The sequence below is a fragment of the Oncorhynchus tshawytscha genome, linkage group LG24 (genome assembly GCF_018296145.1).
Source record: "Oncorhynchus tshawytscha isolate Ot180627B linkage group LG24, Otsh_v2.0, whole genome shotgun sequence".
NCBI classification, from domain to species: domain Eukaryota; kingdom Metazoa; phylum Chordata; class Actinopteri; order Salmoniformes; family Salmonidae; genus Oncorhynchus; species Oncorhynchus tshawytscha.
Window position 1 is genome coordinate 5,108,433 of NC_056452.1, and position 23,467 is coordinate 5,131,899.

General features: G+C 44.4%; 1 protein-coding gene across 1 annotated transcript in view; it reads left to right on the top strand.

Annotated features, from left to right (window-relative positions):
- Positions 1 to 23,467, top strand: part of nrg3b (neuregulin 3b) — a 414,103-nt gene that overhangs the window by 384,057 nt on the left and 6,579 nt on the right. Inside the window, exons 7-8 of the mRNA XM_024386324.2 lie at positions 10,525 to 10,640; positions 17,347 to 17,502. Coding sequence (XP_024242092.2) covers positions 10,525 to 10,640; positions 17,347 to 17,502 — 272 coding nt within the window. The remainder of the gene's footprint in view (positions 1 to 10,524; positions 10,641 to 17,346; positions 17,503 to 23,467) is intronic.

The following is a 23,467-nucleotide window of genomic DNA, read 5'->3' on the forward strand; positions in this document are numbered from 1 at the left end:
AGACAAACACACCACAATTACAAAAACCCCATGCCACACCCTGGCCTGACCAAATACATAAAGATGAACACAAAATACTTTGACCAGGGCGTGACAGAACCCCCCTAAGGTGCGGACTCCCGAACGCACCTCAAAACAATAGGGAGGGTCCGGGTGGGCGTCTGTCCATGGTGGCGGCTCCGGCGCGGGGCGTGGACCCCACTCCTTTAATGTCTTAGTCCCCTCTCCCTTCGTCCCTGGATAGTCCACCCTCGCCGCCGACCATGGCCTAGTAGTCCTCACCCAGAACCCCACTGGACTGAGGAGCAGATCGGGACTGAAGGACAGCTCGGGACCGAGGCAGCTCGGGACTGAGGGGAAGCTCGGGAGTGAGAGAAAGCTCAGGAGTGAGAGAAAGCTCAGGAGTGAGAGGAAGCTCAGGAGTGAGAGGAAGCTCAGGAGTGAGAGGAAGCTCAGGAGTGAGAGGAAGCTCAGGAGTGAGAGGAAGCTCAGGAGTGAGAGGAAGCTCAGGCCGGTAAATAGATCTACCAGCTCCTGGCTGGCTGGTGGTCTCAGCAGATCCTGGCTGACTGGCAGATCCTGGCTGACTGGCAGATCCTGGCTGACTGGCAGATCTGGAAGAGTCTGGTTGACTGGCAGATCTGGAAGAGTCTGGTTGACTGGCAGATCTGGAAGAGTCTGGTTGACTGGCAGATCTGGAAGGGTCTGGCTGACTGGCAGATCTGGAAGAGTCTGGCTGACTGGCAGATCTGGAAGAGTCTGGCTGACTGGCAGATCTGGAAGAGTCTGGTTGACTGGCAGATCTGGAAGAGTCTGGCTGACTGGCAGATCTGGCGGCGCTGGGCAGACTGGCAGATCTGGCGGCGCTGGGCAGACTGGCGGCGCTGGGCAGACTGGCGATGCTGGGCAGACTGGCGGCGCTGGGCAGACTGGCGGCGCTGGGCAGACTGGCGGCGCTGGGCAGACTGACGACGCTGGGCAGACTGGCGGCGCTGGGCAGACTGGCGGTGCTGGGCAGACTGGCGGTGCTGGGCAGACTGGCGACGCTGGGCAGACTGGCGACGCTGGGCAGACTGGCGACGCTGGGCAGACTGGCGACGCTGGACAGACTGGCGGCGCTGGGCAGACTGGGGGCACTGGCGGCGCTGGGCAGACTGGCGGCACTAGCTGCCCCATATAGGCTGACAGCTCTGGCGGCTTCTTACAGACTGACCGCTCTGGCGGCTCCGTGCTGACTGGCAGCTCCTTGCAGACTGGCAGCTCCTTACAGACTGACAGCTCCGTGCAGACTGACAGCTCCGTGCAGACTGACAGCTCCGTGCAGACTGGCAGCTCCGTGCAGACTGGCAGCTCCATGCAGACTGGCAGCTCCATGCAGACTGGCTGCTCCATGCAGACTGGCTGCTCTATGCAGACTGACATCTCTGGCTGCTTCATGCAGACTGACAGCTCTGGCTGCTCCATGTAGACTGGCTGCTTCATGCAGACTGGCAGCTCGGGCTGCTTCATGTAGACTGACAGCTCTGGCTGCTCCATGCGGACTGACAGCTCTGGCTGCTCCATGTAGACTGACTGCTTCATGCAGACTGGCAGCTCGGGCTGCTTCATGTAGACTGACAGCTCTGGCTGCTCCATGCGGACTGACAGCTCTGGCTGCTCCATGCGGACTGACAGCTCTGGCTGCTCCATGCGGACTGACAGCTCTGGCTGCTCCATGCGGACTGACAGCTCTGGCTGCTCCATGCGGACTGACAGCTCTGGCTGCTCCATGCAGACTGACAGCTCTGGCTGCTCCATGTAGACTGGCTGCTTCATGCAGACTGGCAGCGCGGGCTGCTTCATGTAGACTGACAGCTCTGGCTGCTTCATGCAGACTGGCAGCTCTGGCTGCGCTGAACAGGCGGGAGACTCCGGCAGCGCTGGAGATGAGGAAAGCTCCGACAGCGCTAGATAGGCGGGAGACTTCGGCAGCGCAGGAGAGGAGAAAGGCTCCGACAGCGCTGGAGAGGCGAGGCGCACTGTAGGCCTGATGCGTGGTGCTGGTACTGGTGGTACTGGACCGAGGACACGCACAGGAAGCCTGGTGCGGGGAGCTGCTACCGGAGGGCTGGGGTGTGGAGGTGGTACTGGATAGACCGGACCGTGCAGGCGCACTGGAGCTCTTGAGCACCGAGCCTGCCCAACCTTACCTGGTTGAATGCTCCCGGTTGCCCTGCCAGTGCGGCGAGGTGGAATAGCCTGCACTGGGCTATGCAGGCGAACCGGAGACACCGAGCGCAAGGCTGGTGCCATGTAAGCCGGCCCAAGGAGACGCACTGGGGACCAGATGCGTAGAGCCGGCTTCATGGCATTTGGCTCGACGCTCAATCTAGCCCGGCCGATACGCGGAGCTGGAATATACCGAACCGGGCTGTGCACCCGCACTGGAGACACCGTGCGCTCCACAGCATAACACGGTGCCTGCCCGGTCTCTCCAGCCCCCGGTAAGCACAGGGAGTTTGCGCAGGTCTCCTACCTGGCATAGCCATACTCCCTGTAAGCCCCCCAAGAAATTTTTGGGGCTGACTCTCGGGCTTCCATCCGCTCTGCCGTGCTAGCTCCTCATAATGCCGCCTCTCTGCTTTTGCTGCCTCCCGCTCGGCTTTGGGGCGACAATAATCTCCAGGCTCATTCCAGGGTCCTTTACCGTCCAATTCCTCCTCCCATGTCCATAACTCCAGGTGGTGCAACCTCTCCCACTGTAGCTGCTGCTGCTCCTGCTGCTGCTGCCTCTGTTGCCTCTTCTCCTGTTGCTCCTTTGGGCGGCTACACTCCCCTGGTTTAGCCCAGGGTCCTCTCCCGTCGAAGATCTCCTCCCATGACCAGAAATCCTTGGTGAGCATCTCCTTTTTCGGCTGCTCCTGCCTGTTGACACGCCGCTTGGTCCGTTGGTGGTGGGTGATTCTGTAACGGTTTTCTAGTGGTGATGAAAGAGAGTCGGACCAAACTGCAGCGTGTCGATTGCGATCCATGTTTAATATAACAAAAAAACACGAACTTACAAAAAACAATAAACGAAACCGAAACAGCCTATCTGGTGCAAACTAACAACGAGTACACATAGGACACTAAGGACAATCACCCACGACAAACTCAAAGAATATGGCTGCCTAAATATGGTTCCCAATCAGAGACAACGATAAGCATCTGCCTCTGATTGAGAACCACTCCAGACAGCCATAGACTTTGCTAGACAACCCACTAAGCTACAATCCCAATACCACCACCAAAACCCCAAGACAAACACACCACAATTACAAAAACCCCATGCCACACCCTGGCCTGACCAAATACATAAAGATGAACACAAAATACTTTGACCAGGGCGTGACAAGGACACTTGGATTAAGCAGGAACATAACTGATAACTCCATGAAAGACATAACTCTACCATTCAAATGTACAATATAATTGAAGAACAAAATACCCTTTTCAAACATTTTTCCCATAAATACAGGTCATTTATCAACCAGCACATTTGAGTTCAACCCATAATATTTGCTGTAATATTTGTTATATATTTTCAGGGAGTTTAAATTTAATTTGTAGCCAGCTCTGCAATGCTTGTTTGAAAAGGAGAGATACTTTGAAAAAAGTATCATTTTCAATTAATCGAAAAAGAGACATGGCATTCTGCACAAAGGCAAAAAGGCCATTTTTAAACAATGGATGAGCTTTTCTTAGTAATCTACTTGAGAACCATTTAGGATTCAAGTAAAACTTTTGAATAAGTGAAGCTTTTCGAGAAAGATTTAGTGCTTTTATATTTAATAATCTCAACCCACCCAATTCATATTCATATTCATTAAAATGTTCATATTTTGTCTGGTTTAGCTTCCCAGATAAAGCAAAATATTTTCTGCTCATGTGATTTGAAAAACGAATCATCAGGAGTAGGCAGTGCCATAAGTAAGTGAATAAACTGAGATATGACTAAGGAGTTAATCAGGGCAATTTTTCCCATAAATAGACAGGTATTTACCTCTCCATGGTTGCAGGATCTTGTCTATTTTTACACGTTTTCTATTGAAATTCATTGTGGAGCGCTTATTTATATATTTTGTGATATGAATACCAAGTATGTCTACTTCATCGTCAGCCCATTTTAGAGGTAAACTGCAGGGTAATGTAAAAGTTGTATCTTTAAAGATCCAATACGTAATATTGTACACTTGACTTAATTAGGTTTTAGTCCAGAGAGTCCAGAAAAGTTATCTAGATCTTCAATGAGACATTGTAGGGGTCTAGCTTGCGGACTTAATATAAAACTTGAGTCATCGGCATACATGGACACCTTTATTTTAAAGCCTTGGATTTCTAATCCTCTAATGTGGTTATTGGATCTGATTTTAATAGCTAGCATTTCAATGGCCATAACAAATAGATATGGTGACAACGGACACCCTTGTTTAACTCCTCTTGACAATTCAAAACTCTGAGAAGTAGCCTCTATTTACTATTTTACACCTGGGGTTGCTATACATTACTTTGAGACATTTTATAAGAGAATCACCGAAACTGAAAAATTCCACGCATTTATAAATAAGATCTAGTCTGACTTTATCAAATACCTTTTCAAAATCCGCTATAAATACCAGGCCTGGCTTCTTAGATGTCATTATCTATTCTATTATTTCTAGTAGATGTCGTATATTATCTCCAATGTATCATACATGTCAAAAAACAGTCTGATCAGGATGAACAATACCTGGTAAAAACCCTTTTAATTCTGAGTGCTATCATTTCGCTAGTATTTTTGCATCATAACATTGAAGTGTAAGGGGCCTCCAGTTTTTTAGATAGACTGGATGTTTATATTTTCTATTTTAATAATAGAGAAATCAGACCTTCCTGCTGATTACCTGACATACTACCATTTCTATAGGAGTAGTTAAAACAATCTAACAATGGAGCTTTTAGAAAAAAAGGCTTGATATACCTCTTCCGGTAATGCCTCAAGCCCTAGGGTTTTTCCAGACTGAAAGGATTTAATAGCCTCAAATGTTCTTCCTCTGTAATTTGGCCTTCACACTGATCTTTCTGTACATTTGTTAATTTCCATGTTTTTGTATTATTTGGAAAGAGTTCCTTACCATAATGTTCTTTCAGTGGGAGAGGATGAGATGGAAAAGAGAACATCTGAACATCTGTCTCTTTAGCCAGAAACTTTTGTTATTTATGAATATGGAATTGAATGACCTCTGACGGTACTTATAAAGGTATCCCAAACAATAAGTGGATTTGCTGTTCCTATATTATACTTTAATTATTCAGTTATAAATGATTTTGTCTTAGTTAAAAAATAAGTTGTCCTCCAGTAAACTTTGATTAAATTTCCAATATCCCCATCCACGTGGATATTCTATAAGAGTTATGTGAAGGCCAATTAGAAGATGATCCGATCGCATTCTGTCTCCTATTGAAACTTTTTTAACCTTTGATGCAGGAGAAAGAGACAAGAAAGTTGTCAAGATGACTAGCTTGATTAAGTCTCCTCCATGTATATCTCACTAGATCGGGATTTTTTTAGTCTCCAAATATCCACTATTTCTAATGTGTTCATAATATTTGTGATTTCCTTAAGGGCACAGTGATGATAGTTTGTAGAGTGATTTCCTTTAAGGTCCATTGAGCTACTTAACACTGTGTTATAGTCACCTACCATAATGATTTGATAATTTGTTGCCTCTAGGTTCAGTAAATTGGTATAAATATTTTCGAAGAAGTATGGATCATCCTGATTTGGACCATATAGATTAATGAGCAAAATCTCTTTTTCGTCCACTTTCATATTCAAAAAGATCCACCTTCCTTGCAGATCTTTCCTAACTATTTGCACATTCAGATCGACATTTTTGTTAATTAATATTCACACCTAATGAGTTATTTTGTTCATAACAGAAATTTATTTCACCAGCCCCTTCCTTTTTCCACGAAACTTCGTCTAAGGATGTAGAGTGAGTTTCTTGTAAACAGTACATGTTATATTCATTTTCTTTTTCTTTTAGCCATGTAAAGACTGATCTTTTTTTATAATCTTCTAAACCATTACAATTATAACTGATTATACTTACCCCTTACCATAACTAGATACTATTCTCAGACCATAATTAGTGCTTGTAAAGTTACTGCCATCAGAGGTATTATAATGGTCAAAACTAGAGCTTTCAGATGTCTGATATTTACAATTCAAGAAATAGGTTCTAACAATATATGTTTTATTCCCTTGCCTGTGAGCCAATACCACAGATATTTGAAATTTGAGACAAGATATTATTTTTGTAGTAAATCTGAGTAAATTGATGTGTATGATATTGGATGTGATTTAGTGAGAGTGTGTACGATGTCTGTATCTGTGTAAGACTATAATGTGTGATGTCCAAATAAATAATAACCCCGCCAATTTGCATGGTTGAGTGTCTATGTGTGTAACATGTAGTGCGTATAGCCTTAATATTCATGATGATAATTGTAGTCCATATCGTATCACCATCATAGTTGCATCATAATTACCTTAAACATCATTGAAAAACACATTCCAGCATTTCCATAGCAATTGACGTTTCACATGATCATGAAAGAGACCTGTAATTGAGTACGTGTGTGTTCATATCCACTTCATAGTGTTTAGATATTTTTACATTTCCCATACTTTATTTTGTTCATAACCTAAAGTTCCTGTAGAATTTAGTAAAGCCATGGTTTTATGGAGCTGTCTCTGAATAGCTGTCCGTCTGTAAAGAGTTTGTCCACAATGAGAAAGGCACGCTTACCCCTCTCCCTCTATTGCCTCGTTTGTTTATTTCCCATGGAAATTGTTAATTGAGCCTGAATTTGGTCCCTTTAAGCTCCTTTCGCCTGCTTTTGATCAGCTCCTTTTGTTGGTAGCGTTCAAATCAGTCGGGGACCCTTGGTCTTGTCGCTCCGAGCACCAAGTCTGTGTACATGGTGGAAAGCCACCTTGTTTACAGTCTCTAGAGGAAATTTCAAGGCAGATTGCATGAATTCTCTGATCACGTCCTCTGGCTTATTCCCAGAAAATATTATATTTTCACGCATGCTACGACATTTTTAATGTCTAGCAGCGACTCCTTCAGCACCCTGTTTTCCGTGAGTAGACAATCCATTTTAGAATCGGGAATTTTTACCTTGGCTGTGAGTGCCTTGTTCTCTCCTTGGAGCGAAACTCCCCCTCCTTCTCTCCTCCAAACTCCCCCTCAGCCCTGCTACCTCCTCACACAACTTTTACAGTGTTGCATGGATTCCAACCAGAGCACTAGCCTCTACTTCAACGGTAAGTATGTCGTCCGTGTCTGTAGATGACTCTGTTTTTCTTTTATTTGTCACGTTAGAGTTCTTTTGTGAGGTAGTCGGATCTTTCCATGATGGAGTATGTTGTTCCTCCATAGCGCAAAGCTGTTGGTACTCGTCAATTTCCCTCAGGATCTCCTTAGTATCCAGGTTGGCTCCTTACTGCAACCAGTTGTTTTTCAAAAGTTTTTAACGCGTCTTTCCCATGACGACGACCGGTGTCTGTAGTACAGCCACCTAGCACTGTTGTTGGCAACCAAGAGGCTGTGATTTCAAATCCAGGCTGAGGTTGAGTCCCAAGTGTGTTCACAGTAAATCCTTTTACTGTAATACATATCTGTAATGCTCCGGGTGTCGTGGGTGTGGAGTCAAATGCAGGAGACAGAGAGTGAAATGCTGTGCGTCTTTAATAGCACCAACGCACCACAGGGTGCTCACAATAGTTACGTTCCCAAACACAGGGAATCAAAATGTACAACGGAAAAATCACGACCAGGCACTAACATGTACCTCTACAACAGAGCCGAAGGTTACACTGAAATAATCCCGCACAACAACCAGGCGGGCCGGCTGTCTAATAAAGACAAACTAATTAAACATAAACAGGTGCTACCAATAAATATACAAGGAGGGGGAGGAAAGACAATCAGTGGCAGCTAATAGGCCGGTGACGACGACCGCCGAGCGCCACCCGCCCGGGAAAGGGAACCACCCTCGGTCGGACTCGTGACAATATCCTATAAAATTACAATAACTTACTGGTTCCTGAGTTGCTACGTATATATTGGCACCCTAAATAATATTGGCACTTTTTCTAAATAATTCCCTAATTCTTCTAAAATAAGTAAAACAATACAAAATCATTTTGATCACAACTTGTAATTTGATTTTGAACATTGCAGAACCAATTTTGTTTCTGTAAATGTAAGGTTTTAATTTTTATTTAGATAATAAAGACAAATTATATGGACAAAATTATTGGTAGTTGGCTGCACAGCCTTTGGCTAAGATAACTGCCAACAAAATCTTCTTGTCGCCATCAATAAGATTGGTGCACATTTCTACTAGCAATATGGCCAACACTTCAATGTTTGATTCAGGTTTAACCCTAAACCTCACCCTAACCCTGCTGATTTCATGAAGTCTTGCACACATTCAAGGACCCACTACCAGACACTGCAAAACATAGGAAGAGCCCATTTCTGAATGAGACACAAGAAAGCCTGAGTGAACTATAAAAATAATAAACAAGCCTAAATCCATGGGGAAATGTTCTCTGGACCAATGAAACAAAATTAGAGCTCTTTGGCAATACAGATTAGTGTTGTGGTTACTGACGACCAAATGAAGCATCCAATGAAAAGTACAATCAAACATGGGAGGATGATAATGCTGTGGGGTTGCTTTGCTGTCTCTGGTACTGTAAGGCATCATGAAATTAACAGATTATTAGGTGTTTTGGAGTCCAAGGTTCAACCTAGTGTCCAAAAACTGGATCTCCATTGAAGGTTGTGGATCTGCTCTAGAGTGGCCAGCGAAGAGTCAAAATCTGAATCGCATCCAAAACTTATGGCGAGATCTGAAAACAGTTGGTGGAGGGCACCCCTTAAACATTGAAGAATTAGAGCAGTTTGATGCTAGAAAATGGGTCAAATTTCCAGAAGAACGGTGCAGCAAGCTCATTGCTGGCTTAAAGAAGCTTGTGCTTTTAGTAATTTTGGCCAGAGGCTGTGCAACTAAGTACTAGCTCCAGGGTGCCAATAATTTTGTCCATGCCATTTGTCGTTATATTCTGAATAAACATTTGTGATAATAAAATCATATTTATTGACCTTCTGAACCTCTGTGGATATTTTAGGCAGGATGAACCTGTTACTGAAGCTCCTACTGTGTTGCATTAGAGTGCTGTGGAATGGGTGTGCGTCATTGTCCATGATCATGTGTGTTTTAGCTTGTAGACTTCTATGAACATGCCATGCATTGACTCTAGACTGCATCTGATTGTAGCACTTTATTTCTTTATGATTTTACCCCCAAAAATAATGTCATTTTTTTTCTCTTTTTTTTAAAAATAGGGAACTATTTAAGAAAAGTGCAAGGGTGTCAATATATTTGGCCGCACCTGTATATACTGTATATGTCAATAAAAACAACAAAAACTAAAATGTGACAGACTGTTTAAGAGAGGAGGTGCCACAACTGGCAATTACAGAAGTCTCCAGCGAAACATTTCATCTCATAGTTTTACGACATCCTGGTCATGTTTGCACTGACAGACTCCGAAGACACCGATTGCAATCCTGCCTTCTCATGTCACATTCCTCTTAAGTCCTGTTCCCCCAGCCAAGTTTGTGAGGGTGGTCAAAATTATCACATTTTCCTGCACCGGAGGAGAACAAGCTGTAACAGGTCCCTAAGGGAGTCAAGGGTGTGAAGGGAGAGAAGAGTGAGTGAGCTTGTCAGCAATAAGAGCTCTGAAAAACTCCCCAAATGGAACCCTATTCACTAGTGCACTACCCTATTCACTGTGCATGATATAAGTAGGGAATAGGTTGCAATTTGAGACACAACCTAAGTCACATCGAATCGCTTTAATAATGAACCGTAAGGACGGAGGCTGACAAACAAAAGAACTTTAGTCACTGGAATAACACCATTATCTGCTATTATTCTCTGTGTTCTTGAGGCTTTGGGGCACCGCACTGCGCCTTGCGTGCATCAAGGATCCCAGTACAGGGGCCCTTGTGAGATGATGGTTCTAATTTTGATAGAGGAAAAAATAGAGAATTGAGGCAAAATTCTTTAGGAATCCATTAATGTAATCTTGTCTGGGATTAATTTCTGGCCTCTGTAGATAGTCGTGGGAGAGCCGCCATGGAGTGTAATCAGAAAGTGTTGACTTAATCTGCAGTTTAATTAAAGGGACTGCCTGGGCTGGGAGGGCCATATATCACGGGGGAACATCTCCTACATTGACTCAGGACTATTGCGGCTGCATCTGCTGAGTGTATATCGTGTTATCTTAGGCTATTGTGTATGTGGGCTTGTGTGCGTACGTGTATTCATTATGTTTGTATATGTCCACAAACTGTATGGGGTCCTAATATCTACTTTCCAATTTCCTATTTTCCTGAAATCATGTCCTTATTTGGCCTTTGTTTTCTTTCACTGCAGTGCTGCAAATCTCATGGGTCCTCCCCTCCTGAAGGGGACAGCAGTCTGCCAGCTGGCGCACCCACAGCAGCTCCACCTATTCTCAACAGAGCACTCTCCAAAGGGAAACGCTTCAGGTACTTGTACAGTAGAAATTCTTCTCTCGTTCTTCCCCCACCTCTAGTTTAAATGGGCCGCTCCAGTTACAGAAGTGGATGCAGCCAGGTAAGACATTTAATCAACCCCAAATTGGCACAATATGTTATTGAAAAAAATAAACAGTGCTTTCATGGAATGTAAAAATAGATTTATGGTAATTGTAATTGGTAATAAACATGTTACTATGCATTAAGACTCCATTGCAAGGCACAAAGGCCCTTATCTGCATCAAAAGCAGTCTGAATCGGGACATTTCCATTTGATTTACAGTTCTACGAAGTTAGCGGCTAGCTTAAAAATCACACTGATGGCTTCACAACAGATGGGGAATTGTAAACTCAGCAAAAAAAGAAACATCCTCTCTCTGTCAACTGCATTTATTTTCAGCAAACTTAACATGTGTAAATATTTGTATGAACATAACAAGATTCAACAACTGAGACATAAACTGAATAAGTTCCACAGACATGTGTCAGACAGAAATTGAATAATGTGTACCTGAACAAAGGGGGAGTCAAAATCAAAAGTAACAGTCACTATCTGGTGTGACCACTAGCTGCATTAAGTACTGCAGTGCATCTCCTCCTCATGGACTGCACCAGATTTGCCAGTTCTTGCTGTGAGATGTTACCCCACTCTTCCACCAAGGCACCTGCAAGTTCCCGGACACTTCTGGGGGGAATGGCCCTAGCCCTCACCCTCCGATCCAATAGGTCCCAGACGTGCTCAATGGGATTGAGATCCGGGCTCTTCGCTGGCCATGGCAGAACACTGACATTCCTGTCTTGCAGGAAATCACGCACAGAATGAGTAGTATGGCTGGTGGCATTTTCATGCTGGAGGGTCATGTCAGGATGAGCCTGCAGGAAGGGTAACACATGAGGGAGGAGGGATGCTCATAACTTCAACACGCTCATAACTTCAACAATAAACGCGAATCCGACCATCTCGTCAAGTGACCGTGGGTTTCTTGCCCATAGGCAACGTCGTTGCCTGTGATTTCTGTGAGGACCTGCCTTACAACAGGCCTACAAGCTCTCAATTCAGCCTCTCTCAGCCTATTGCGGGCAGTCTGAGCACTGATGGAGGGATTGTGCATTCCTGGTGTAACTCGGGCAGTTTTTGTTGCCATCCTGTACCTGTCCCACAGGTGTGATGTTCGGATGTACCGATCCTGTGCGGGTGTAGTTACACGTGGTCTGCCACTGCGAGGATGATCAGCTGTCCATCCTGTCTCCCTGTAGCGCTGTCTTAGGCGTCTCACAGTACGAACATTGCAATTTATTGCCCTGGCCATCTCTGCAGTACTCATGCCTCCTTGCAGCATGCCTAAGGCACTTTCACACAGATGAGCACGGACCCTGTGCATCTTTCTTTTGGTGTTTTTCAGAGTCAGTAGAAAGGCCTCTATAGTGTCCTAAGTTTTCATAACTGTGACCTTAAATGCCTACCATCTGTAAGCTGTGAGTGTCTTAACGACCGTTCTACAGGTGCATGTTCATTAATTGTTTATGGATCATTGAACATGGGAAACAGTGTTTAAACCCTTTACAATGAAGATCTGTGAAGTTATTTGGATTTTTATGAATTATCTTTGAAAGACAAGGTCCTAAAAAAGGGACGTTTCTATTTTGGCTGAGTTTATATTTATATATTCAAATAAGATTGCAATTGCAATAGATATTGGTATATGGGGTGTTCATGTGCCATGTATTTCTTTATAGTTTCCTGTTTGTGATATCCAAGACGGCATAACAGTCATGCGTCTTTGTCTTTATCTTGTCGTGTCCCGTGTATATATTTTTTTTTCTTCGTATATATATTTCGTATATATTTAAAAATATTTTTTAACCCAATGTGGTATGGATCTGCTATTTTCTTTACATTAGAACCGGAACCCCGAAACGAAGCTAGACAGCTAAATAGCTACTAGCTAGTAGTCAGCTAGCCACTGCTAGCGGTCATCAGCTAACGTTTTGCCGGTCAACTCCTGCCAGGCTGCACAGCGCGATTCAACCAAGAGCATACCGGACTTCTTTTTCTCCAGCACATCTCTGGATTCCTACAGCAAGCTCTGAACCTTTGTACTTGGATCATCACAGCTAACTAGCTGCTATCCGAGTGGCTACTAATGGCTAATGTCTCTGTCCCGAAGCAAGCACAAGACCAGTTAGCCTATGCTAGGCCCATCTCCCGGCCAGCAGAGAGATCCATCAACCACTCCTTGGGCTACAATATCTATTTTGCTAATTGGCCTGGACCCCTTTTACTGCTGACCCGGAGCCCCGCTGATCCATCACGACTGGTCTACTGACGTAATCAGCCCAAGGGTGGTTTCAACAGGCTCCTCCGTCGCGATGTCCCCTGAGTGCTCATCTGCTAGCCTGCTAGCCAGCGGACCACTAGCTGTCTAGAGCATATCGGACTGTTAGCTGAAGAATTCCATCAGCCAATTTCTTGGGCTACAATAACTATTTTGTCAATTGGCCTGGACCCTTTTACTGCCTACATGGAGCCCTGCCAATCCATCATGACTGGTCTACCGACGTAACCGCCAGAGGGGGCAACAAAAGACTATTCCGTCGCGACGTCCCACTAAAGCCCTTCTGCTAGCCTGCTAACCCCGGCCCGCTAGCTGTCTGAATTGGCGTGTCTCCAGCCCGCCTAGCTACTCACTGGAACCTATGATCACTCGGCTATGCATATCTTTCCCTAATGTCAATATGCCTTGTCCATCGCTGCTTTGGTTAGTGATTAGTGTTTTATTTCACTGTAGAGCCTCCAACCCTGTCCAGTATGCCTTAGCTCGCTCTTTTGTTCCACCTCCCACATGCGGTGACCTCACCTGGTTTAAATGGTGTCTCTAGAGACAATACCTCTCTCATCATCACTCAATGCCTAGGTTTACCTCCACTGTATTCACATCCTACCATACCTTTGTCTGTACATTATGCCTTGAATCTATTCTTCCGCGCCCAGAAATCTGCTCCTTTTACTCTCTGTTCCCGAACGTACCAGACAACCAGTTCTTATAGCCTTTATCCTACTCCTTCTCTGTTCCTCTGGTGATGTAGAGGTTAATCCAGGCCCTGCAGCACCTAGCTCCACTCCCATTCCCCAGGCACTCTCATTCCCCAGGCACTCTCATTTGTTGGCTTCTGTATCCGTAAAAGCCTTGGTTTTTACGCATGTTAACATTAGAGGCATCCTCCCTAAATGTGTTTATTCACTGCTTTAGCACACTCCGCCAACCCGGATATCCTAGCCGTGTCTGTATCCTGGCATAGGAAGGCCACCAAAAATCCTGAAATTTCCATCCCTAATAACATTTCCGACAAGATAGAACTGCCAAAGGGGGCGGAATTGCAATCTACTGCAGAGATAGCCTACAGAGTTCTGTCATACTATCCAGGTCTGTGCCCAACCAATTCGAGCTTCTACTTTTAAAAATCCTCCTTTCCAGAAACAAGTCTCTCACAAGCCCCCAGCTGTGCCATGGACACTGTATGTGAATTGATTGCCCCCCATCTATCTTCAGAACTCGTACTGTTAGGTGAACTAAACTGGGACATGCTTAACACCCCGGCCGTCCTACAATCTAAGCTAGATGCCCTCAATCTCACACAAATTATCAATGAACCTACCAGGTACAACTCCAAATCCATAAAGACAGGCACCCTCATAGATCATCCTGACCAACCTGCCCTCCAAATACACCTCTGCTGTCTTAGAGATCACTGCCTCATTGCCTGCATCCTCCGTAAAACACTTCAGCGAGCAGGCATTTCTAATCAACCTGGCCCGAGTCTCCTGGAAGGATATTGACCTCATTCCGTCAGTAGAGGATGCCTGGTTATTCTTAAAAGTGCTTTCCTCACCATCTTAAATAAGCATGCCCCATTCAAAAAATGTTGAACCAGGAACAGATATAGCCCTTGGTTCACTCCAGACCTGACTGCACTTGACCAGCACAAAAACATCCTGTGGCGTACTGCATTAGCATCAAATAGCCCCCGCGATATGCAACTCTTCAGGGAAGATAGGAACCAAAATACACAGGCAGTTAGGAAAGCAAAGGCTAGCTTTTTCAAACAGAAATTTGCATCTTGTAGCACAAACTCCAAAAAGTTCTGGGACACTGTAAAGTCCATGGAGAATAAGAGCACCTCCTTGCAGCTGCACTGAGTCTAGGAAACACTGTCACCACCGATAAATCCACAATAATTGAGAATTTTTCTACGGCTGGCCATGCTTTCCACCTGGCTACCCCTACCCCGGTCAACAGCCCTGCACCCCCCACAGAAACTTGCCCAAGCCTCCCCCACTCCTCCTTCACCCAAATCCAGATAGCTGATGTTCTGAAAGGGCTGCAAAATCTGGACCCCTACAAATCAGCCGGGCTAGACAATCTGGACCCTCTCTTTCTAAAATGATCTGCCACAATTGTTGCAACCCTTATTACTAGCCTGTTCAACCTCTCTTTCGTATCGTCTGAGATCACCAAAGATTGAAAAGCTGCCGCAGTCATCCCCCTCTTCAAAGGGGGAGACACTCTAGACCCAAACTGTTACAGACCTATAGCTATCCTACCCTGCCTTTCTAAGGTCCTCGAAAGCCAAGTTAACAAACTTGACCATTTCCAATCTCACCATACCTTCTCCACTATGCAGTCTGGTTTCCGAGCTGGTCATGGGTGCACCTCAGCCATGCTCAAGGTCCTAAACGATATCATGAACGCCATCAATAAAAGACTATACTGTGCAGCTGTATTTATCAACCTGGCCAAGGCTTTCGATTCTGTCAATCACCACATTCTTATCGGCAGACTCAACAGCCTTGGCTTCTCAAATGACTGCCTCGCCTGGTTCACCAACTACTTCTCAGACAGAGCTCAGTGTGTCAAATCGGAGGGCCTGTTGTCTGGACCTCTGGCAGTCTCTATGGGGGTGCCACAGGATTCAATTTTCAGGCCGACTCTTTTCTCTATATACATCAATGATGTCGCTCTTGCTGCTGGTGATTCTCTGATCCACCTCTACGCAGACGACATCATTCTGTATACTTCTGGCCCTTCTTTGGACACTGTGTTAACTAACCTCCAGACGAACTTCAATGCCATACAACTATCCTTCCATGGTCTCCAACTGCTCTTAAATGCAAGTAAAACTAAATGCATGCTCTTCAAACGATCGCTGCCCGTACCTGCCCGCCCACCAAGCATCACTACTCTGGACGGTTCTGACTTAGAATATGTAGACAACTACAAATACCTAGGTGTCTGGTTAGACTGTAAACTCTCCTTCCAGACTCACATTAAGCATCTCCAATCCAAAATTAAATCTAGTATCGGCTTCCTAGTTTGCAAACAAAGCATCCCTCACTCATGCTGCCAAACATACCCTCGTAAAACTGACTATCCTACCGATCCTTGACTTCGGCAATGTCATTTACAAAATAGCCTCCAACACTCTACTCAGCAAATTGGATGCAGTGTATCACAGTGCCATCCGTTTTGTCACCAAAGCCCCATATACTACCCACCACTGTGACCTGTATGCTTTCGTTGGCTGGCCCTCGCTTCAATTTCATCACCAAACCCACTGGCTCCAGGTGTCAGCGATTGGGTGCAGAGTGAAAGCGGAGTCAGGCGCAGGACACAGGTATAGAGTAATCCAACTGAGTTTACTCAAAGAATAAAGCAAAATTCCAAAATAGGAACATACAACACAACTCTAACACAAACACAACCACTAACGACATGAACAATCACGGACAGAACAGAAATGTATGTCAGATGGTTAAATAGGGAATGTAATGAGGGAATGTAAAACAGGTGTGTGTGTAATCAGACAAAACAAAACTAAACAGAAAAATGGATCGGTAGTGACTAGAAAGCCGGTGACGTCGACCGCCTAACACCACCCAAACAAGGAGAAGGGCCGACTTCGGCGGAAGTCGTGACACCAGGTCATCTATAAGTCTTTGCTAGGTAAAGCACAGCCTTATCTCAGCTCACTGGTCACCATAGCAGCACCCACCTGTAGCACGCGCTCCAGCAGGTATATTTTACTGGTCATCCCCAAAGCAAATTCCTCCCTTACTAACTTTAAGCACCTGCTGTCAGAGCAGCTTACTGCACCTGTACATAGCCCATCTGTAAATAGCCCATCCAACTACCTCCTCCCCATACTTTTATTTGTTTATTTTTGCTCCTTTGCACCTCAGTATCTCTACTTGCACATTCATCTTCTGCACATCTATGACTCTAGTGTTTAATTGCTAAATTGTAATTACTTCGCCACTACGGCCTATTTATTGCCTCACCTGCCTACTCTTACCTCATATGCACACGGTATATAGACTTTTCTATTGTGTTATTGACTGTACGTTTGTTTATTCCATGTGTAACTGTGTTGTTGTTTGTGTTGCACTGCTTTGCTTTATCTTGGCCAGGTCGCAGTTGTAAATGAGAACTTGTTCACAACTGGCCTACCTAGTTAAATAAAGGTGAAATAATGTTGTTTTTTAATTGCTGAAGAGAAACTACAGTGTGGGAACTACAGTGTGGCCATTTAAGCATCTATAACCAATGACCCAATTGTTATCCATTTGTGAACCTTTTCAATATGTTGACCAATGTTTTCTGTTTCTGTCTTACGTATACTTCAACATGGCTCGTCCCAGGAGTAGCTCCCTGTCCCTCAGTCCAGTCCAAAGACACTGGGACACTCATCACATGAGGACCCCGCCCATCTCTCGAGGACCAAGGGTTGCTAGCCCCGCATATAAGCACCTGGAGGAGGTGGAGTCTGCAGAGATGGAGGCAGAGTCTTTAAGAGGGTATGTAAGGGCGGGAATCAGAAAACCAGTCAGTATTTGGTGTATTTGTATTTATTATGGATCCCCATTAGCTGCTGTCAAGGCAGCTCCTCTTCTTGGGGTCCAGCAAAAATATGGCAGTTTATACCTTTTTAAAAACATGAAAACACATTCACAGATTTCACAGCACACATCTCCTTCACATAGAGTTGATCAGGCTGTTGATTGTGGCCTGTAGAATGTTGTCCCACTCCTCTTCAATGGCTGTGTGAAGTTGGTGGGAACTGAAACACGCTGTCGTGCACGTCAATTCAGAGCATCCCAAACATGTTCAATGGGTGGACATGTCTGGTGAGTGTGCAGGCCATGGAAGAACTGGGACATTCTCAGCGTCGAGGAATTGTGTACAAATCCTTGCAACATGGGGCTGTGCATTATCATGCAGAAACATGAGGTGTTGGCGGCGGATGAATGGCACGACAATGGGCCTCAGTATCTTGACATGGTATCTCTGTGCATTCAAATTGCCATAGATAAAATGTAATTGTGTTCGTTGTCCATAGCTTATGCCTACCCTTACCATAACCTCACCGCCACCATGGACACACAAAGTTGACATCAGCAAAACACTCGCTCACACGGCGCCATACACATGATCTGCGTCTCTGAGGCCGGTTAGACATTCTGCTCTATTCTCTAAAATGACATTGGAGGTGGCTTATGGTAGAGAAATTAACATTAAATTCTCTTGCAACAACTCTGGTGGACATTTCTGCATCCATAATGCAATTGCACGCTCCCTATAAACTTGAGACATCTGTGGCAAAACTGCACATTTAAGAGTAGCTTTTTATTGTGCCCAGCACAAGGTGCACCTGTGTAATGATCATGCTGTTTACTCAGCTTCTTGATATGATACACCTGTCAGGTGGATGAATTATCTTGGAAAAGGAGAAATGAAACAGAAATGTAAACGAATTTGTGAACACAATTTTAGAGAAATACACTTTGTGTGTCTAACATTTATGGAAAAAAAAATTCAGCTCATGAAACATGGGACCAACATTTTGCATGTTGCGTTTATATTTTTGTTCAGTATTATATTCAAGAGTATAAATCTTCTGTTTACCTTGAACTAACTTGAGCAAAATTTACTTAAATTACTTATTGCTGCAAAATGTAACTTTTTAGGCTACCCAACAAAATTCACATAGAAATGTGAGTTATAGATTTGTCTTTCTCATTGAAATAAAGTCTAAGGAATGGTAGATCTGTTCTATTGCTATTTCTAATGATTCTATGAAGTTCCGTTTTTGTATCTTTTACTTTCGGTTTTGTACACAGCTGAAAATACAATATTTGTGGTTAAGGAAAATATATTTCACAGTGGTTTAGATGGTACAATGATTCTCTACACTACATTTGCTTGTTTTGTCAAACATACAGAAGTTAGGCGAACTATTCGAATTTTAGCAACCAGGCAATGCCGGAGTGATTTTTGCATAGTGCATTTTTAACACAATTACGGTTATGTACTTCCAAAGTATTACCTTGGGCAATTTTTTGTAACTCAAAAGATGGTCTACGAAGTGCTAGATAGACAGTAAAATAGGGAAAAGTTTAAAGTGCAACCATGCTTGTATATTTTTCCCTTTATTCTGAATATCGAGAAACCTATTCCTTGCTGTAGCACTATTCCACATTTGTCATCATTGCCTTTCCAAACACTGCGTCTGTGGTGAAAAATGTAGTCACTCCTTTGCAGCAGATATTCAGCACATGCCAAGCCATAAGCATTAACCATGACTCTGCACTATTGGCCCTGTCTTCAGAATGCATTCAGTCTGGGATATTGACAACACAGCGTCTTAACAGTTAGCTCTGTGTGTGATTTAAATGCCCGCCGCTATTGAAATCACATTCTAATACTGCTTACTGGCAGCGATTAAAGAAAGCATCTCAGCCATTCAATTGCACCGAGAAGTCCAAAATGAGATTGAATAGAGCAGTCAACATGAGACGAAATCCCGCTGGCACTTTCTTTGCAGAAGAGTATCCAACAAATGTTCTCACAAGACGGTGGGCACCTGATGCAGCATTATGATGACATGATTAAGGAGCAACCCTAGAGAGCGGTCAGTGGTGTCAAAATAATTTATTGATTATGCTTTAGAAAGAATGAGAATAGAGGAGATACTCAACTGTACTGTACAGTACTATACTGATTGTCAATTATTGTGAGAAACCCCTTACACACACACACACAGGCACATGTTAAGAGGCTTCAGTGCCTTGCTCAAGGGCACAATGGCAGGAGATGATACCTGGGATCAGAGTGATGCATCAGAAGTTGAGGCTTGACACTGTCTCCATTGTGACAATATATTATTTATTGTAAATCCAAGGTTAGAAAAAAAAAACATTTCGATCAGAGACCTTCATGAGACAGATCTCTTTGAACACAAAACCCCCTTTTATGGGATCCGAGAGCAGCCAGCCCTCCGGTGGCCAGTTCACTTCCCACTTTATTGGGAACTATTTATTCTAAAGTTCAGTGTTTCCTTTTAGAAAATCTTTGTTAAAATGTGAATTTACACATTCCTCCACACGTTACTACAGTACAATGCACCCAATTTCCAGGTAACGGACCAATCATACTAATCATGACCAATCATGCTAATGCTGATTGAAAAACTGAGAAAGGGAGCACAAGGTATGATACCCTGATTCAACTGCTGAAGTTAGCAAAGGAGGCACTGTAGTGAGTGTGAAGGAATGACGGTAGCGTTCAAAGCGCTAAATGACATCAAACTGTAGCCTCACCAACATTGTGCACGTCCGCTAGTGTGTTAAATTTGATGTACCAAACAATACAGCTGATACACCAGCAAAAAAGGCCTTTAAAAGAATCATACCATGTCCAAAGTCATACTCTAAAGTAAGCTATTCCTATTTAACCAAGGAGTCTTTGTGCACGTCTGCTATTGTTTTGAATTCAACATACCAAAAGATACTGCTGGTTACCATTCTTCTCTATTTTTTCTTAGTAAATGCCAGACAAACACCAGTTAAAAAGGCCTGTAAAAACAAAGCATTGCCCAATCATATCTCCATGTCACTGACATTACTGACAACACTATTCTTATTTTACCAAGGAGGTTTAGTTAGCATAATTTGCTGACAGCTTGGAACTTGAGTGACGATGTGACTATGTAAGATGTCTGTCATTATAGCAATCCCAAATACATCCCAAATGACACCCCTATTCCCTACATAGTGCACTACTTTTGACCAATGCCGTATTCATGGTTGCACCTCCATAAATCGGTCGCGTAACACCATTGTTATGAGCATTCTAAAATCAAATCAATGTTTATTGGTCATATGCACAGGATACAGGGTGAAAACAGTAATGTAAAATGGTTACTTGCAAGCTCTTCTCAACAGTGCAATAAACATTTATATAAAAAATATATAAAAAGTAGTACAAAAAGTAGCACAAAACTAAATATACAGTTGAAGTCGGAAGTTTACATTGACTTAGGTTGGAGTCATTAAAAATTTCTTGTAAACAAACTTTAGTTTGGCAAGTCGGTTAAGACGTCTACTTTGTGCATGACACAAGTAATTTTTCCAACAATTGTTTACAGACAGAGTATTTCACTGTATCACAATTCCAGTGGGTCAGAAGTTTACATACACTTAGTTGACTGTGCCTTTAAACAACTTGGAAAAATCCAGAAAATGATGTCATGGCTTTAGAAGCTCCTGATAGGCTAATTTACATAATTTGAGTAAATTGGAGGTGTACCTGTGGATGTATTTCAAGGCCCACCTTCAAACTCAGTGCCTCTTTGCTTGACATCATGGAAAAATCCAAATAAATCAGCCAAGACCTCAGAAAAAAAATTGTACACCTCCGCAAGTCTGGTTCATCCTTGGGAGAAATTTCCAAATGCCTGATGGTACCACGTTCATCTGTACAAACAATAGTACACAAGTACAGGAACTTGTGTTCCTGTACTTGAGGAACAGGAACTCAAATCCTTCTGTTCACCTGATTTAGAATTCCTCACAATGAAATGTAGACCGCATTATCTACCAAGAGAATTCTCTTCGATTATAATCACAGCCGTATATATCCCCCCCCAAACAGACACATCGATGGCTCTGAACGAACTTTATTTAACTCTCTGCAAACTGGAAACGATTTATCCGGAGGCTGCATTCATTGTAGCTGGGGATTTTAACAAGGCTAATCTGAAAACAAGACTCCCTAAATTCTATCAGCATATCGATTGCGCAACCAGGGGTGGAAAGACCTTGGATCATTGTTACTCTAACTTCCGGGACGCATATAAGGCCCTGCCCCGCCCCCCTTTCGGAAAAGCTGACCACGACTCCATTTTGTTGATCCCTGCCTACAGACAGAAACTAAAACAAGAAGCTCCCACGCTGAGGTCTGTTCAACGCTGGTCTGACCAAGCTGACTCCACACTCCAAGACTGCTTCCATCACGTGGACTGGGAGATGTTTCGTATTGCGTCAGACAACAACATTGACGAATACGCTGATTCGGTGTGCGAGTTCATTAGAACGTGCGTTGAAGATGACGTTCCCATAGCAACGATTAAAACATTCACTAACCAGAAACCGTGGATTGATGGCAGCATTCGAGGGAAACTGAAAGCGAGAACCACTGCTTTTAATCAGGGCAAGGTGTCTGGTGACATGACTGAATACAAACAGTGCAGCTATTCCCTCCTCAAGGCTATTAAACAAGCTAAGCGTCAGTACAGAGACAAAGTAGAATCTCAATTCAACGGCTCAGACACAAGAGGCATGTGGCAGGGTCTACAGTCAATCACGGACTACAGGAAGAAATCCAGCCCAGTCACGGACCAGGATGTCTTGCTCCCAGGCAGACTAAATAACTTTTTTGCCCGCTTTGAGGACAATACAGTGCCACTGACACGGCCTGCAATGAAAACATGCGGTCTCTCCTTCACTGCAGCCGAGGTGAGTAAGACATTAAACGTGTTAACCCTCGCAAGGCTGCAGGCCCAGACGGCATCCCCAGCCGCGCCCTCAGAGCATGCGCAGACCAGCTGGCCGGTGTGTTTACGGACATATTCAATCAATCCCTATACCAGTCTGCTGTTCCCACATGCTTCAAGAGGGCCACCATTGTTCCTGTTCCCAAGAAAGCTAAGGTAACTGAGCTAAACGACTACCGCCCGTAGCACTCACATCCGTCATCATGAAGTGCTTTGAGAGACTAGTCAAGGACCATATCACCTCCACCCTACCTGACACCGTAGACCCACTCCAATTTGCTTACCGCCCAAATAGGTCCACAGACGATGCAATCTCAACCACACTGCACACTGCCCTAACCCATCTGGACAAGAGGAATACCTATGTGAGAATGCTGTTCATCGACTACAGCTCGGCATTCAACACCATAGTACCCTCCAAGCTCGTCATCAAGCTCGAGACCCTGGGTCTCGACCCCGCCCTGTGCAACTGGGTACTGGACTTCCTGACGGGCCGCCCCCAGGTGGTGAGGGTAGGCAACAACATCTCCTCCCCGCTGATCCTCAACACTGGGGCCCCACAAGGGTGCGTTCTGAGCCCTCTCCTGTACTCCCTGTTCACCCACGACTGCGTGGCCACGCACGCCTCCAACTCAATCATCAAGTTTGCGGACGACACAACAGTGGTAGGCTTGATTACCAACAACGACGAGACGGCCTACAGGGAGGAGGTGAGGGCCCTCGGAGTGTGGTGTCAGGAAAACAACCTCACACTCAACGTCAACAAAACTAAGGAGATGATTGTGGACTTCAGGAAACAGCAGAGGGAACACCCCCCTATCCACATCGATGGAACAGCAGTGGAGAGGGTAGCAAGTTTTAAGTTCCTCGGCATACACATCACAGACAAACTGAATTGGTCCACTCACACAGACAGCATCGTGAAGAAG